Source organism: Anopheles stephensi, unplaced genomic scaffold, assembly GCF_013141755.1.
Source record: "Anopheles stephensi strain Indian unplaced genomic scaffold, UCI_ANSTEP_V1.0 ucontig331, whole genome shotgun sequence".
NCBI classification, from domain to species: domain Eukaryota; kingdom Metazoa; phylum Arthropoda; class Insecta; order Diptera; family Culicidae; genus Anopheles; species Anopheles stephensi.
The window spans coordinates 25,274-41,336 of NW_023405271.1; the positions used below are offsets into that span (position 1 = coordinate 25,274).

The 16,063-nt window shown below is 47.1% G+C and overlaps 2 protein-coding genes across 2 annotated transcripts; one reads left to right on the forward strand and one right to left on the reverse strand.

Moving 5' to 3' along the window:
• Positions 1-2,001: 2,001 nt before the first annotated feature.
• Positions 2,002-4,643, reverse strand: LOC118516571. Its single transcript, XM_036062535.1, has 2 exons — positions 3,687-4,643; positions 2,002-3,295 (listed from the first exon to the last, which is right to left on the reverse strand). Exon 1 carries the CDS (start codon positions 4,620-4,622, stop codon positions 3,699-3,701), a length of 924 nt encoding a protein of 307 aa, XP_035918428.1. The 5' UTR covers positions 4,623-4,643; the 3' UTR covers positions 2,002-3,295; positions 3,687-3,698.
• Positions 4,644-13,617: 8,974 nt separating this feature from the next.
• On the forward strand, positions 13,618-15,466 carry LOC118516570. The gene is made up of 2 exons (XM_036062534.1): positions 13,618-13,969; positions 14,795-15,466. Exons 1-2 carry the CDS (start codon positions 13,687-13,689, stop codon positions 15,016-15,018), a joined length of 507 nt encoding a protein of 168 aa, XP_035918427.1. The 5' UTR covers positions 13,618-13,686; the 3' UTR covers positions 15,019-15,466.
• The last annotated feature ends 597 nt before the right edge of the window (positions 15,467-16,063 follow it).

The window sequence follows — 16,063 nt, forward strand, 5'->3', positions numbered from 1 at the left end:
CTTGGTTCTATTCAAAATGAGATTTTTGTTTCTCGTATGAATTTGGTTATATTTTTGACCATGCGTCCGTTCGGCTCTTTCCATTTCTCTAAAAATGCGTCGAAGGAGATGTCGTATTTTTCTCGTTGGGTCTGGTATCTGTTGCAGTAAAAGATGTTATGTGTTCCTGTTTCGGGAATATTACATGCATCACAGTTTCCGTTTTCGGTGATTCTCATTTTGTTGAGCCAATATTTTGAGAGATCATGTCCAGCTATGATTTTGTTTGTTGTTTTGATGTCATGGGGTGTGATGTTTAGATTGTGGTGCCACGGTTTGTCTTCGAACTCTTTTTGGAATCTTTGGAATTTTTTTCCCTTTTGCTCACACGTTTTTTTGTACCATTCTCTAGTTTCTTTTTTCATGTTTTCAACTAACATATGGTTTACATCTGCCAAACGTAGTTTGTTGTTGTATATGTCTTTTGCGTGCACTCCTTTTTTTGCTAGTTCATCTGCCTTTTCGTTTCCATATAGACCTAAGTGTCCTGGAATCCATCTTATTTGAGCGTTAGAGTGTTTGCATCCTCTGAGTATATTATAGACTATTTCGTCGATGTGATCGAGGTTTTGTGCGTTAATGAGGATTTTACATGCAGCTTGACTGTCTGTAAGGATGATTGGGTTTTCTATTTTTTCTATCGTTATGATGTTAATGGCTTTTTCTATGGCTGCTAATTCTATGGACGTAATTGGAGTTATGTTTTTTGTTTTGAATTTATGTGCCCAGTATCTGTTATTGTTATTATTGTGAGGTCTTATGTATATTCCGATTCCGCATCCCTCATCGCTCTTGCTCCCGTCAGTGAAAATTAGAGTGTTCGTTGTTCCTAGCTTTTTTATTTCCTGTTCGCAAAATTGTTTGAGGTATACTTTCCCTGCTGTAGAGTTTTTTGATATGTTGGGTTCGATTTCACAGCGAATTTTTGTGCTTCCATTGATGTCATTTGTTTTGATTCTTGCTGTTTCTTCAAAAATATTCAGATTGTTCTGGAATAAATTCTCCATGTATGATTTGTTTCTTGATCTGGTTCTTGAGTTTTCTCTCATGGTTCTTCTCATTTGGTCCCTATGGATCGGAGAGTAAATTAATGTTTTGACCATGTCCTTTTTGGCTATATAACTTGCTCTAATGTGTGGTGGGGTTTCGGCTGCAATCGCCATTAGCGTGTTAATAGGGGTTGTTTTAGAGCAACCCGTTACTTTTCTGAGTGACTGGTTTGTAATTGAATTCATTGAGTTTAGTAAGTTTTTTTTTGCATTTAGAGTGTACAGGGAGCCAGTTTCCAAAATGTTCCTTATAATGGCTCTGTGTACAGTAATGGTTTTCGTAGGGCTGAGGTTGTTTTTGGTGTTACATATCCTTCTCACTAACTGTAATCTTTTTCTAGCTTTATCCTTGAGTTCTTCTACATGTTTTTTGAAAAATAGGTTGCCATCAATCCACACTCCGAGATATTTGTAAACTGTAACTTTTTCTATTCGCTGGTTTCTTATTTGTATAGTGATGTTTTGGGGTTTCTTGCTGAAGATCATAAATTTTGTTTTGTCTATGTTAATTGGAAGCTTTAGTCCCTGGATTGTATTTGAAAAACTATTGATCGCTGTTTGCATCTTATATTCCAGTTCTGTGGCTGTTTTCCCTTTTTGAATGATTACGAAATCGTCCGCATACTGTAAAACTTTTCCGTCGCTATTGTTGAGTGTTTCGTGGATTTTTTTGGTGTAGATGTTAAATAAGGTGGGTGAGAGGACATCCCCTTGTGGTAAACCGTCTGACACTAATTTTTTTAGCTTTTCTCCTTCTGATTTTATTTCTATCGTTCTGTTGTTTAAGAAACTTCCTACCCATCTAATGATTTCTATCGGAATCTGGTTTTGCTCCAAAATTTGTATGAGCGAGTCTGTGTGTACGTTGTTGTACGCGCTTTTTAAATCTATAAACATTATTCCAGTTAACCAGTTTTTTCTTTTGTTGGATGTAATTTCATTCACTAAATAGTTGACGCATTGGTTTGTGGTACAGTTTTTTTTGAAGCCAAAAGAAGTTGTTGGTATAATGTTGTTGTTGTGACAGTGTCTGTTGAGGTCTTCTAACACTGCTGAATTTATGATTTTAGTGATAGCCGGAATCATAGCTATGGGCCTATAGTTTTTAGCGTTGTTTCTATCAGCCCCTGGTTTGGGGATCGCCACTATTTCTATGTGTTTGTATTGCTTTTTTAAATTTCCTTTTTCCCACATGTTATTTATCTCCTTTACTATTTTACTGACCGATGGTCTATTTATATTTTTCAGAATTTCGTAGGAGATTTTGTCAGGCCCTGGGGCTGTATTTTTCTTTTTTTTTAGAATGTTATGCCATCTTTCTTCGTCCATGATATTGTTTAATGGCCTAGCATATTGATAAGGTTTTTTGTTCCCTTTCTTATTTTTTTGAAAATTTTCTTCTAAAAATGTTTTTGCTGCCTCTTTGTTGTTGTGGATGAGATTTTCATCTTTTGTGTTTGTTTTTTTGCCTTCGATTTTTCCTATAAATCTCCATAATTCTGTGGTGTTAGTGTAATTGTTTATCTCGCTAAGTTTCTCTTCATATTTTTGGATTTTGTGTTTTCTTTTAATTAGTCTGAATTTAGCTAGATTTTTCTTGAATTCAATTTCGTTCTCTATTGTTTTGTTTCTATTGAAAATTTGTCTACTTTTGTTTTTTACCTTCCAAGCTTTTTCCGTTTCTCTATTCCACCAGATTTTTAGTGGTTTTTTTGATTTAGAGGTGTTTCCTTTTACTAGTGTGTCTATTTTCTGGAAAATTTGTTTCACTGAGGTGTGTTCCTCTATTTCCATTTGTTTTAATTCATGGTAAAGTTTTTTCCTGTTTGTTATTAGTCGGGCTTGTTTGTGATTGATTGTTTCTATAGTTGTGATAATTGTTTTGTGATTGGTGGCTCCCATGTGGTGATCTAGTACTACCCTTGTGCATTTATCGGTTATGTTTTCTGTTACGAATGTTAAGTCTATTGCTGTATTTCTTTTGTTTAAGTCTGTGGGGATGTATGTAGGTTCTTTGTTGTGCAAAATTGTTAGTTGAGTATTGTCTATTTCGTTAATTATAAACGTACCTTAATTGTCGCTCCAAGGGTTTCCCCATGAGGTGTGATGCGAGTTGAGGTCTGCGGCTATTAGGCATTTCCTGTTGTTTGTATTGTGTATTATTTGCGTAATGGTGTCTTTGAAGTCTTGAATCGGGGTCCTAGGGGCTGCATAGATGCAAATTATTTTGAATTTATCCTGTATGAGTTCAATTTCTGTGATTTGTATGTTTTCGTTACTAAGTCTATTGATTGTTCTAAATTTTTTGTTTTTTTGGAGGTAAATTGCAGTGCCTCCATAGCCGTCCGATCTATTGCTGTTTATGCGGTTGTAGTTGTGGATTTTGGATTTATGTAGATTATTGTCGTCTAACCAAGTTTCACAGATGCAAGCTGCTGTGATGTCTTGTGCGAGTAGAATTCTTTCTAACTCGTCTTTGTTTTTAATGAGGCTGGTTATGTTTGTTTGTAGTATTTTTAATGTGGATGTCATAATATTGAACAAATTTATCTTTTCTCTTTTTTTTATATGTTAACAAAAACCTATACAACAAAAAACCTGTTTGGCAGTTTATAGTATGCTACGTTCGTTCGTTTTGGTGCTTTTTTTGTGTGGCTTTTTAAAATCATGCTGGGAGACCCCTGCTTTTTCCTCGTCTGTGTCTGGATAGGAGCTGTCGGACATTGCTCTTTTGTTAAGTGTCATAGTGTTCGAGACACTTTTACCGTAGTCTATGCGTTCCAGTGCTTTGCTGCAGCCTGGTTCGTCAATGGATTTTTTTCTAGTAATTGTACCCACTTGGGTGGGGACACTTTTTGTGGTTACCACTTTTTCTGTTGAGCCCTCTTTGGCCGTAGTGTGGTTGCCCTGTACTATTGCCGAGTATAGGCGCTGGTTGACACCTGATGCCTTTTGGCTGTTATTTTTCCTGTTTTGTGTGCAGGAAACACCGTAATGGACCATTTGATCGCAGTACATGCAGGTTTGTTCCTGCCCGCGGTATGTGATCCTACCCCGCTCACCCTTTATGGTGATGTATGATGGAATGGGCCTGTTAATTAACATTTTCACCGCTCTGTTGCCGTTTCTTACGCCTGGGAAAGGCGTAGGCTCCTCCCAGAGGAGGTCCTTTGCCCCCTTCACCTCTCCGAAGGCCTCCAAAGCTGATATAATATCCGCGTTAGTCACCTTGGCGGATACCTCCTGTATGGTTACGACTTTGGTGTCGTCCTCCATTGTGATTGGGATCGCGTGATCCCGACCGTTACACGTGATGGTGTGCTTTCTATCATGCACCTCCACTATTAAGAGAGCATCGCCCTCCTCTTTCATCTCCACCACCACAGATGTGGAAAGGTTCAGGAATTGTACCATTTCCAGCTTTTCCGGTTTTAGGCTTAGCTTGTCCGTAAGGAAGCTAAAAATTTCCGTGCGTGTGGGCTTTCTTGGGATTTGCGAGAAATCCACCTTAAAGGTTCTGTCGCTAACCGACATTTTTCAAATCAAAATCCTCTCTTTTTTACGCAAAAATTGTCCGTTACGGAAAGACACGTTTTTTGACACTCGCTGGTAATGACAGACTGGCATTCATCACAAACATATATGCATGGAGTACATACAAACATGAATAATATTCATAAACACAAGTAATGTCGAAGGCAAGCAAAAGGATGAGTAAATGAACGATACAAAATGCTGCTCTCCGTTGGAGAAACCCAGGTTAGAAAATCATCATCCTTTCTCGCTTTGGTAGGTTTACTTTTTGCTTAGACAGAGCGAGATAGACGATTTTGTTACCTGGGAACGCTAGGAAATGCCCCGTAAGTGGCTGTCTACCGCGATTCTATTGCGCAACTTGAATATTGTGCGACTGGAATTAGTTGGTAACATTTGATGATGGAGGGTTGGGTTGGGACAAATTCTTTTCGACAGATGCGTATTGTGGTCCTGAAAAGGACCGGTTGGTTGGATGGATAGATGGATGAGCTTCCCCCGTCCGTCGAGAATTACTTCGAGCTGGTGTACTTGGTAACTGCCTTAGTTCCTTCGGAGACGGCGTGCTTGGCCAGCTCACCGGGCAGCAGCAGGCGGACGGCGGTTTGGATTTCGCGGGACGTGATCGTCGAGCGCTTGTTGTAGTGCGCCAGGCGGGACGCTTCGGCAGCGATGCGCTCGAAGATGTCGTTCACGAAACTGTTCATGATGCTCATCGCCTTCGAGGAAATACCGGTGTCCGGGTGGACCTGCTTCAACACCTTGTAGATGTAGATAGCGTAGCTCTCCTTGCGGGTCTTCCTTTTCTTCTTCTTGTCCGACTTGGAGATGTTTTTCTGGGCCTTGCCAGACTTCTTCGCAGCCTTTCCACTGGTTTTCGGTGCCATTTCGCTAGCTTACGACGGGTACGGTGTCAACTGTCGGAGAGTAGAAACGCGTTTGATACCGATCCAATCGCTTCATTCGGCTTTTATTTGGAACTGAGGTGACAGGCGCGCAACCAGAGAGGAGATTGCCGACGTTTTCTCTCTCGGTATATAAACGAAAAACGGGCGCGTTTTCTGGCACAAGCGAACAAGCTACGAAGCATCGCACATCGCTGCGTCGCGCTCTCAACGAACTCAACTGAAACCCAAGCCTTCATCATGTCTGGCCGTGGAAAGGGAGGAAAAGTGAAGGGAAAGGCAAAGTCCCGCTCGAACCGTGCTGGTCTGCAGTTCCCAGTTGGCCGTATCCATCGTCTGCTGCGCAAAGGCAACTATGCCGAGCGTGTCGGTGCCGGCGCACCAGTGTATCTGGCTGCCGTGATGGAGTACCTGGCCGCTGAAGTGTTGGAATTGGCAGGAAACGCTGCACGAGACAACAAGAAGACGCGCATCATCCCGCGTCATCTGCAGCTGGCCATCCGCAACGACGAGGAATTGAACAAGCTGCTGTCCGGTGTGACCATCGCCCAGGGTGGTGTGCTGCCCAACATTCAGGCCGTGCTGTTGCCGAAGAAGACCGAAAAGAAGGCCTAAGCTCACTAGCCAGCCACCAGCTGCTCCACCAAAAACCGTCCTTTTCAGGGCGACAAATCGTATTGCTAAAGAATATGTTGAACCATTCCTGTTCCCTCCCTAACCGTACCTTCGAAAATCTGCATGGAGAACGCTCAAGTATCCCACCCAGCCTGCCAGCCTGTCTCAGGTAACGCATGCGAGATGAAGTAGAAGCTGCCACACAGCCTCATTAATCTGATCCGCATCCGCCTGACCTTCAGTGCAGGGTAGCCAAAACATCCCATAAAAATTAAAATAACAAACCTTGTACAGGTAGGAATTAACCCTCCCACACGGACAGGACTGAGGATATGAGGCTTTCTTAATTAAACAAATTCTACGCTGTTTCTCGACCCGACCGACTGCACATGTATTTCCATTCCATACAATCTTTTTGATAAAAGACTCGGCGAATAGGCGCCAAAACGGGTTCGGCAATCCTCTACACGTCAAGCAGCGGCCTGGTTGGGACATACAAGTTTAGTTCGGTAGTCCCGCAACAAATAATTTCTTCTTCTTCCCAGGCATTACAAGCTCGAGCGGTCTTGGCCTGCCATTTCTGGCTTTCTGTGACTTGATTGTACCCGTAGCAAAGTAGTCAGAACGTTGTACGCCCCTAGGCGGTCTGGATGGGATCTAAACCCCGGTCCTATTGTGTGTACCCGGAGCCAATTTCGCTGGTTCAGCGACTCGATGCCCAAATCGTATCTTGGGACTGTTTCAAAATTGCCCCAATAGAAATGTAGTTTTATTTCTATCTAATGCTAGTTTTGTTTTCTTCCCATTCGCATTCCCATCCCGCATTCCAGGGATCAGCTTTGCCCGTGAACAACACAACACACATGGTTTGGTCTGATAAAAGTACACAGTTTTGCGATTGTGTCGAAGGATCGAATAAAATTGCGTCACAAACTTCACCAACCACCACCCAGAAGAGTTGTGATTTTTTCACAACTACCCCCACGGGGGACTAAAAACGACGGCGGCGGTGGCAAAAGGAGTGCCAATGGGAGTGATCTGGTTGTTTGTACAACGCGTACGTCGGTGCCATCACTGGTGCGGGTACAATAATATTAAATGTGCATGTTCATAGGCGACGACATAGTTTAAAAAAAACGATGACACTTATCGTCTGAAACCGTCGTCGTTGGTCTAAATAAACGCGTCCTCGAGGCGAAAAGGCGCGCACGCATTAAACGTCGGGTAAAAGGTCGGGCGCGTCATTTTGTTTTTAAGTGGAGTTTCTGTTTTCCAGTCGTTTAAGCAATGTGTGGCGCTTGGGCAGCACCGATCGAACTAAGGAGCAGTAGAGCATCCTGATGGAGATTGCATACGCGATGGGCGCAAACACTTATACTGAAATGATTCTATCCTGTTAATAATATGTTGTTGTGAACGAGTCCACATGAGGCTTTCGAATTCTAGGATCGGCCGGACAATTGTACAGTACTGAGATTTCGCACTTAATCTGTGCGAAGCAGGCCTTGGTCACGAACTGCATTTGTGCGGGCAACAGAGGAATCAGCTATTTTATAAGATAGCATATCTCGAGACGCATGAGCGTAGCGAAAGCTTCGCCAGAGAAATCACACAAAAAGAGAGCGTTTCTACCAACACTTCGTAACGTTTCTCTCGATCCTTGTGTGTGCGACGGCAGGCTTTTCAATGCTGCTTTTTTGTGACACTATACATATGTTTGATTTTCACTGATCACAATCGGGAAGGGACCTGCGCGTGTTGCTCGTCTCACTTATTGGACAGTTCCGTACGTTGCTACGAAATTTAGAAAAAAAAACCCCTGTGGTACCGTGTCTCAGCGTCTGCACTAGATGGCGTCTCTCTTTGAGCATGCCTGAACACTGGTTCTGTTCGATATTCGAATCACCGCAAACGAACACCAATGATCACTTAAAATAATTCTCAATATTTTCAAACCAACCATCGATCAAAGTTGTAAAATGTAGGCATTTTAGGCAACGCTAACGGATTGTGGTCCTGAAAAGGACCGTTGAGATGAGCTGGCAACAGCTGTGTTCGCTGGCTGGCGGGGTCGTCGGGCTTAACCTCCGAAACCGTACAGAGTGCGACCTTGACGCTTCAGCGCGTACACGACGTCCATCGCTGTGACGGTCTTGCGCTTGGCGTGTTCGGTGTAGGTGACCGCATCACGGATCACGTTCTCCAGGAATACCTTCAGCACGCCACGAGTTTCCTCGTAAATCAGGCCAGAGATACGCTTCACTCCTCCACGGCGGGCCAGACGACGGATAGCTGGCTTGGTGATTCCCTGGATGTTATCGCGCAGCACTTTGCGATGACGCTTGGCTCCTCCTTTGCCCAGACCTTTGCCTCCCTTTCCGCGTCCAGTCATTTTGATCCGTAAGGTTCAGGTTCACAATGCACAATAAATGCTCTCGGCGCGAGACCGCGCCATTATATACACTTTAGGCCACACCAACACATGCGTACCCTCTGTCGTACGCTCGCTGCGAGGAAGTGTGCATGTGTGCAGGCCGAGCGATCTTATAAAAGGGGCGTCGGAAGTCGTGAAACTCTATTTCAGAAGCCACTTCGCATCGAGAAAGACACGCTCACGTCCCGCTACCCTCAGCCAACAGTGTACAATGGCCCGTACGAAGCAAACTGCCCGTAAATCGACCGGAGGCAAGGCCCCGCGCAAGCAGCTGGCCACCAAGGCCGCTCGCAAGAGTGCTCCGGCCACCGGAGGAGTGAAGAAGCCGCATCGTTACCGTCCGGGAACCGTAGCCCTGCGTGAAATCCGTCGCTACCAGAAGTCGACCGAGCTGCTCATCCGCAAGCTGCCCTTCCAGCGTCTGGTTCGTGAAATTGCGCAAGACTTCAAGACCGACCTGCGTTTCCAGAGCTCGGCCGTGATGGCCCTGCAGGAAGCCAGCGAGGCGTACCTTGTCGGCCTGTTCGAGGATACCAACCTGTGCGCCATCCACGCGAAGCGCGTCACCATCATGCCGAAAGACATCCAGCTGGCCCGTCGCATCCGTGGAGAGCGTGCCTAAGTCGTCGCTGTCCCTCGAGCGGCAGTCTCGCCCCAAACAAAAACGGTCCTTCTCAGGACCACCAGAAATGTTGAGCAAAAGAGTAATGTTGAAATCATCCTCCTTCCAATCATGTCGATTCATTTTGTTGGTTAGAAAAATGTTGCATGGAGTACTCGATGCGCGCGTGTTGTTGGCATGGGAGCCTAGAGAATAGCTTTGCTTGGTTGAGTGGTGCGCGACGCCACACCAACAAGGCACCCGTGTGAAGCGATCGCCATGGATATGAAATTCTATTTTCAGGTCAAGCCAGGAAGTCATGATTGCCATCAATGTTTACCACAATGCAGCAATTCTCCGATGTACGCTAATGTTTCAAAACTGATAGTTCATAATTGTTTGTACGAAAACGTTTTATCATAATTCTGCACTGCATTCATCACAAACATATATGCATTAAGTACATACAAACATGAATAATATTCATAAACACAAGTAATGTCTCAGACAAGCAAAAGGATGAGTAAATGAACGATACAAAATGCTGCTCTCCGTTGGAGAAACCCAGGTTAGAAAATCATCATCCTTTCTCGCTTTGGTAGGTTTACTTTTTGCTTAGACAGAGCGAGATAGACGATTTTGTTACCTGGGAACGCTAGGAAATGCCCCGTAAGTGGCTGTCTACCGCGATTCTATTGCGCAACTTGAATATTGTGCGACTGGAATTAGTTGGTAACATTTGATGATGGAGGGTTGGGTTGGGACAAATTCTTTTCGACAGATGCGTATTGTGGTCCTGAAAAGGACCGGTTGGTTGGATGGATAGATGGATGAGCTTCCCCCGTCCGTCGAGAATTACTTCGAGCTGGTGTACTTGGTAACTGCCTTAGTTCCTTCGGAGACGGCGTGCTTGGCCAGCTCACCGGGCAGCAGCAGGCGGACGGCGGTTTGGATTTCGCGGGACGTGATCGTCGAGCGCTTGTTGTAGTGCGCCAGGCGGGACGCTTCGGCAGCGATGCGCTCGAAGATGTCGTTCACGAAACTGTTCATGATGCTCATCGCCTTCGAGGAAATACCGGTGTCCGGGTGGACCTGCTTCAACACCTTGTAGATGTAGATAGCGTAGCTCTCCTTGCGGGTCTTCCTTTTCTTCTTCTTGTCCGACTTGGAGATGTTTTTCTGGGCCTTGCCAGACTTCTTCGCAGCCTTTCCACTGGTTTTCGGTGCCATTTCGCTAGCTTACGACGGGTACGATGCCAACTGTCGGAGAGTAGAAACGCGTTTGATACCGATCCAATCGCTTCATTCGGCTTTTATTTGGAACTGAGGTGACAGGCGCGCAACCAGAGAGGAGATTGCCGACGTTTTCTCTCTCGGTATATAAACGAAAAACGAGCGCGTTTTCTGGCACAAGCGAACAAGCTACGAAGCATCGCACATCGCTGCGTCGCGCTCTCAACGAACTCAACTGAAACCCAAGCCTTCATCATGTCTGGCCGTGGAAAGGGAGGAAAAGTGAAGGGAAAGGCAAAGTCCCGCTCGAACCGTGCTGGTCTGCAGTTCCCAGTTGGCCGTATCCATCGTCTGCTGCGCAAAGGCAACTATGCCGAGCGTGTCGGTGCCGGCGCACCAGTGTATCTGGCTGCCGTGATGGAGTACCTGGCCGCTGAAGTGTTGGAATTGGCAGGAAACGCTGCACGAGACAACAAGAAGACGCGCATCATCCCGCGTCATCTGCAGCTGGCCATCCGCAACGACGAGGAATTGAACAAGCTGCTGTCCGGTGTGACCATCGCCCAGGGTGGTGTGCTGCCCAACATTCAGGCCGTGCTGTTGCCGAAGAAGACCGAAAAGAAGGCCTAAGCTCACTAGCCAGCCACCAGCTGCTCCACCAAAAACCGTCCTTTTCAGGGCGACAAATCGTATTGCTAAAGAATATGTTGAACCATTCCTGTTCCCTCCCTAACCGTACCTTCGAAAATCCGCATGGAGAACGCTCAAGTATCCCACCCAGCCTGCCAGCCTGTCTCAGGTAACGCATGCGAGATGAAGTAGAAGCTGACACACAGCCTCATTAACCTGATCCGCATCCGCCTGACCTTCAGTGCAGGGTAGCCAAAACATCCCATAAAAATTAAAATAACAAACCTTGTACAGGTAGGAATTAACCCTCCCACACGGACAGGACTGAGGATATGAGGCTTTCTTAATTAAACAAATTCTACGCTGTTTCTCGACCCGACCGACTGCACATGTATTTCCATTCCATACAATCTTTTTGATAAAAGACTCGGCGAATAGGCGCCAAAACGGGTTCGGCAATCCTCTACACGTCAAGCAGCGGCCTGGTTGGGACATACAAGTTTAGTTCGGTAGTCCCGCAACAAATAATTTCTTCTTCTTCCCAGGCATTACAAGCTCGAGCGGTCTTGGCCTGCCATTTCTGGCTTTCTGTGACTTGATTGTACCCGTAGCAAAGTAGTCAGAACGTTGTACGCCCCTAGGCGGTCTGGATGGGATCTAAACCCCGGTCCTATTGTGTGTACCCGGAGCCAATTTCGCTGGTTCAGCGACTCGATGCCCAAATCGTATCTTGAAATGTTTCAAATTTGCCCCAATAGAAATGTAGTTTTATTTCTATCTAATGCTAGTTTTGTTTTCTTCCCATTCGCATTCCCATCCCGCATTCCAGGGATCAGCTTTGCCCGTGAACAACACAACACACATGGTTTGGTCTGATAAAAGTACACAGTTTTGCGATTGTGTCGAAGGATCGAATAAAATTGCGTCACAAACTTCACCAACCACCACCCAGAAGAGTTGTGATTTTTTCACAACTACCCCCACGGGTGACTAAAAACGACGGCGGCGGTGGCAAAAGGAGTGGCAATGGGAGTGATCTGGTTGTTTGTACAACGCGTACGTCGGTGCCATCACTGGTGCGGGTACAATAATATTAAATGTGCATGTTCATAGGCGTCGACATAGTTTAAAAAAACGATGACACTTATCGTCTGAAACCGTCGTCGTTGGTCTAAATAAACGCGTCCTCAAGGGGAAAATGCGCGCACGCATTAAACGTCGGGTAAAAGGTCGGGCGCGTCATTTGTTTTTATGTGGAGTTTCTGTTTTCCAGTCGTTTAAGCAATGTGTGGCGCTTGGGCAGCACCGATCGAACTAAGGAGCAGTAGAGCATCCTGATGGAGATTGCATACGCGATGGGCGCAAACACTTATACTGAAATGATTCTATCCTGTTAATAATATGTTGTTGTGAACGAGTCCACATGAGGCTTTCGAATTCTAGGATCGGCCGGACAATTGTACAGTACTGAGATTTCGCACTTAATCTGTGCGAAGCAGGCCTTGGTCACGAACTGCATTTGTGCGGGCAACAGAGAAATCAGCTATTTTATAAGATAGCATATCTCGAGACGCATGAGCGTAGCGAAAGCTTCGCCAGAGAAATCACACAAAAAGAGAGCGTTTCTACCAACACTTCGTAACGTTTCTCTCGATCCTTGTGTGTGCGACGGCAGGCTTTTCAATGCTGCTTTTTTGTGACACTATACATATGTTTGATTTTCACTGATCACAATCGGGAAGGGACCTGCGCGTGTTGCTCGTCTCACTTATTGGACAGTTCCGTACGTTGCTACGAAATTTAGAAAAAAAAACCCCTGTGGTACCGTGTCTCAGCGTCTGCACTAGATGGCGTCTCTCTTTGAGCATGCCTGAACACTGGTTCTGTTCGATATTCGAATCACCGCAAACGAACACCAATGATCACTTAAAATAATTCTCAATATTTTCAAACCAACCATCGATCAAAGTTGTAAAATGTAGGCATTTTAGGCAACGCTAACGGATTGTGGTCCTGAAAAGGACCGTTGAGATGAGCTGGCAACAGCTGTGTTCGCTGGCTGGCGGGGTCGTCGGGCTTAACCTCCGAAACCGTACAGAGTGCGACCTTGACGCTTCAGCGCGTACACGACGTCCATCGCTGTGACGGTCTTGCGCTTGGCGTGTTCGGTGTAGGTGACCGCATCACGGATCACGTTCTCCAGGAATACCTTCAGCACGCCACGAGTTTCCTCGTAAATCAGGCCAGAGATACGCTTCACTCCTCCACGGCGGGCCAGACGACGGATAGCTGGCTTGGTGATTCCCTGGATGTTATCGCGCAGCACTTTGCGATGACGCTTGGCTCCTCCTTTGCCCAGACCTTTGCCTCCCTTTCCGCGTCCAGTCATTTTGATCCGTAAGGTTCAGGTTCACAATGCACAATAAATGCTCTCGGCGCGAGACCGCGCCATTATATACACTTTAGGCCACACCAACACATGCGTACCCTCTGTCGTACGCTCGCTGCGAGGAAGTGTGCATGTGTGCAGGCCGAGCGATCTTATAAAAGGGGCGTCGGAAGTCGTGAAACTCGAGCTCCGATTCGGCCGAGTCCAAGCGCTCGAGGAGCGTGGTTTCTTCCTCTTCGGAGGAATCTGACGATACGATGAGCGTGGACAGTACGGAGTCACGTTCATCCACCAGCGTGCAGGAAGATAACCTGGCACAATTTGTCACCGTAAACCGGCGACAACGGAAGGCAGTCCCGACAACGAAGCTTTCCACAACACCAGCTACGCCCGCTGTTCCTGCAGGGCGTACATCGGCTCCGGCTCCCGTATCGGCGGCAAAAATGCCTCCGATCACGGTGAAGTCACTCCCAGTAGCTGTCCTGCGTCCGGAACTGCAGGCTCGTGGAATCACACCAGAGTTCCGTATCTCCGGCGTAGGCACGTCAATCACCGTTCGATCTCCTGCTGAACAGCAGGAGGTCCTTAACTACCTGCAGCAGCGGAATGCGGAATATTTTTCGCATGACGCTAAAAACATGCGTCCCTTCAAGGCGGTGCTTCGTGGGCTTCCGGAAACGGACCTCGCGGAGATCGTTTGTGAACTGAAGGAAATCCACCAGCTCGACGTTTTGGAGGCGTTCGAGATCAAGCGCCGCGCAGAGGGCATTCAAACCAGGTTGTACCTGGTTCATTTCAAGCGAGGAACATGCTCGCTAAAAAAGCTGGAGGCAGTACGGTCAATCCAGCAAGTCATCGTGCGATGGGAGCCGTACCGCGGAGGGAAGAAAGGCCCGACGCAATGCCATCGATGTCAGGCTTTTGGGCATGGTACTCGCCATTGCCAAATTAAACCTCGGTGTGCCATCTGCGCGGCGGAGCATCTCTCGGAGCAGTGTCCATCGGGTTCGGGCACAGTAAAGTGCTCGAACTGTGGTGCTGCTCATCGCGCCGATGATCCGTCGTGTCCAAAGCGGGCCAAATACATTGAGATTCGTCAGCGCGCCAACGGTCGAAACTCTGCTCCTCCACCAGCCAAAGCTAACGTGTGGCACGCGCTTCCACCGTTAGCCACCATCCAAACCACACTCCCACACTCCATTCCTCCTCCGGTGTTGCACACTGCTCCCAAGGCCAAAAGCTTTGCGCAGATTGTGTCAGCACCAACCACTCCAAGCGTCCGACCTGCGGCAGCGCGCATCCCACAACCTAACCCAACAGTACCACAACCTAAACCAACCTCTTCTTCTTCCTTGCAATCCACAGCACCGAGATACAACCTTGCGAAGCGACTGCAGGACATCAAGAACGCTCCAGACACACCAGCTACAACACCAACTACAACTCCAGCCACAACTTCATCGGAAGACCTGTTTAGCCCGGAAGAGCTATTCGCTATATTTAGCAGAATGCTTCCGAAGATCCGCCTTTGCCGCAACAAGGGAGAACAAATCGCCGTTATCGGAGAACTTTTGATGCTCCTTCACTGACCGGGCGCTGCGAGTCATCACATGGAATGCTCAGTCCGTCCGGACTAAGCAAATTCCACTCGGTGACTTCCTCGTCCGGCACAACATCGATGCAGCGCTAATAGTGGAAACATATCTCAAGCCTGAGATGAGTTTCTTCTTAGGCAACTACACCATCCATCGTCTGGATCGCACCACCTCCCGAGGCGGCGGTGTTGCCATAGCGATCCGACGTGGAATCCGGCACACACTACTCCCGCACTACAACACCACCACCATAGAAGCAATAGGCGTCCAGCTCCATACCGACACCGGTCCACTGCAGCTTACGGCAGTCTACTGTCCGCGGCAGTGCACTCTGTCGCGGAGAGCTACGTTCCGACAAGAGCTACACATCATCACCAGCAATCCGGCCCGTTCACTCATTGGGGGTGATCTCAACGCCAGGCACCAGTTGTGGGGCAACGTACGGAACAACACAAATGGAATCGCCCTGGCGGACCTGTTGCAGCGTGGAAATTTCGTCGTGCAGTTCCCCGATGCTCCAACACACATCCCCAACCGAGGTATCCATTCAATAATAGATATTTTCCTTTCTAATTTCATCTGCAGCAAACCCCAAACCATCGATGAGCTGAACTCAGATCACTTCCCGGTCTTAACGGAACTGAATCTGAATGCAACCCGACATCCACCTCTACTGCGAAAGGACTACTGCCACACCGACTGGGCTCGCTTTGGGAGAACCGTGGACCAGCTTATCGACAACACTGACGTTGGTCCCGCGATACCCGACGTTGACGCAGCAATCGCCCGGTTCGAGGGTGCCGTCAAAGCAGCTGAAGCGGAGTGCGTCCCGGAGAGGAGTGTGCGTGGTGAGATTCTCGTTCTCGATGACCACACGCGATCGCTCATCACCAGACGTAATATGCTGAGGCGACGGTATCAGCGGACTGGGGACTTGTTGCTGAAACGCCAGGCCACGCAGCTTATGCATATCATCCGCGAGCGAGTACAGACGATCCGCAACAACAGCTTCGAGCGTATGGTCCAAAGGCTACCTCCC

Coding starts and splice junctions, on each gene's coding strand:
- LOC118516571 (XM_036062535.1), bottom strand. CDS start 4,622: ATGTCGGTTAGCGACAGAACCTTTAAGGTGGATTTCTCGCAAATCCCA.
- LOC118516570 (XM_036062534.1), top strand. CDS start 13,687: ATGAGCGTGGACAGTACGGAGTCACGTTCATCCACCAGCGTGCAGGAA. Junction 13,970..14,794: donor GTTCCGTATCTCCGGCGTAG/GCACGTCAATCA, acceptor TGCAATCCACAG/CACCGAGATACAACCTTGCG.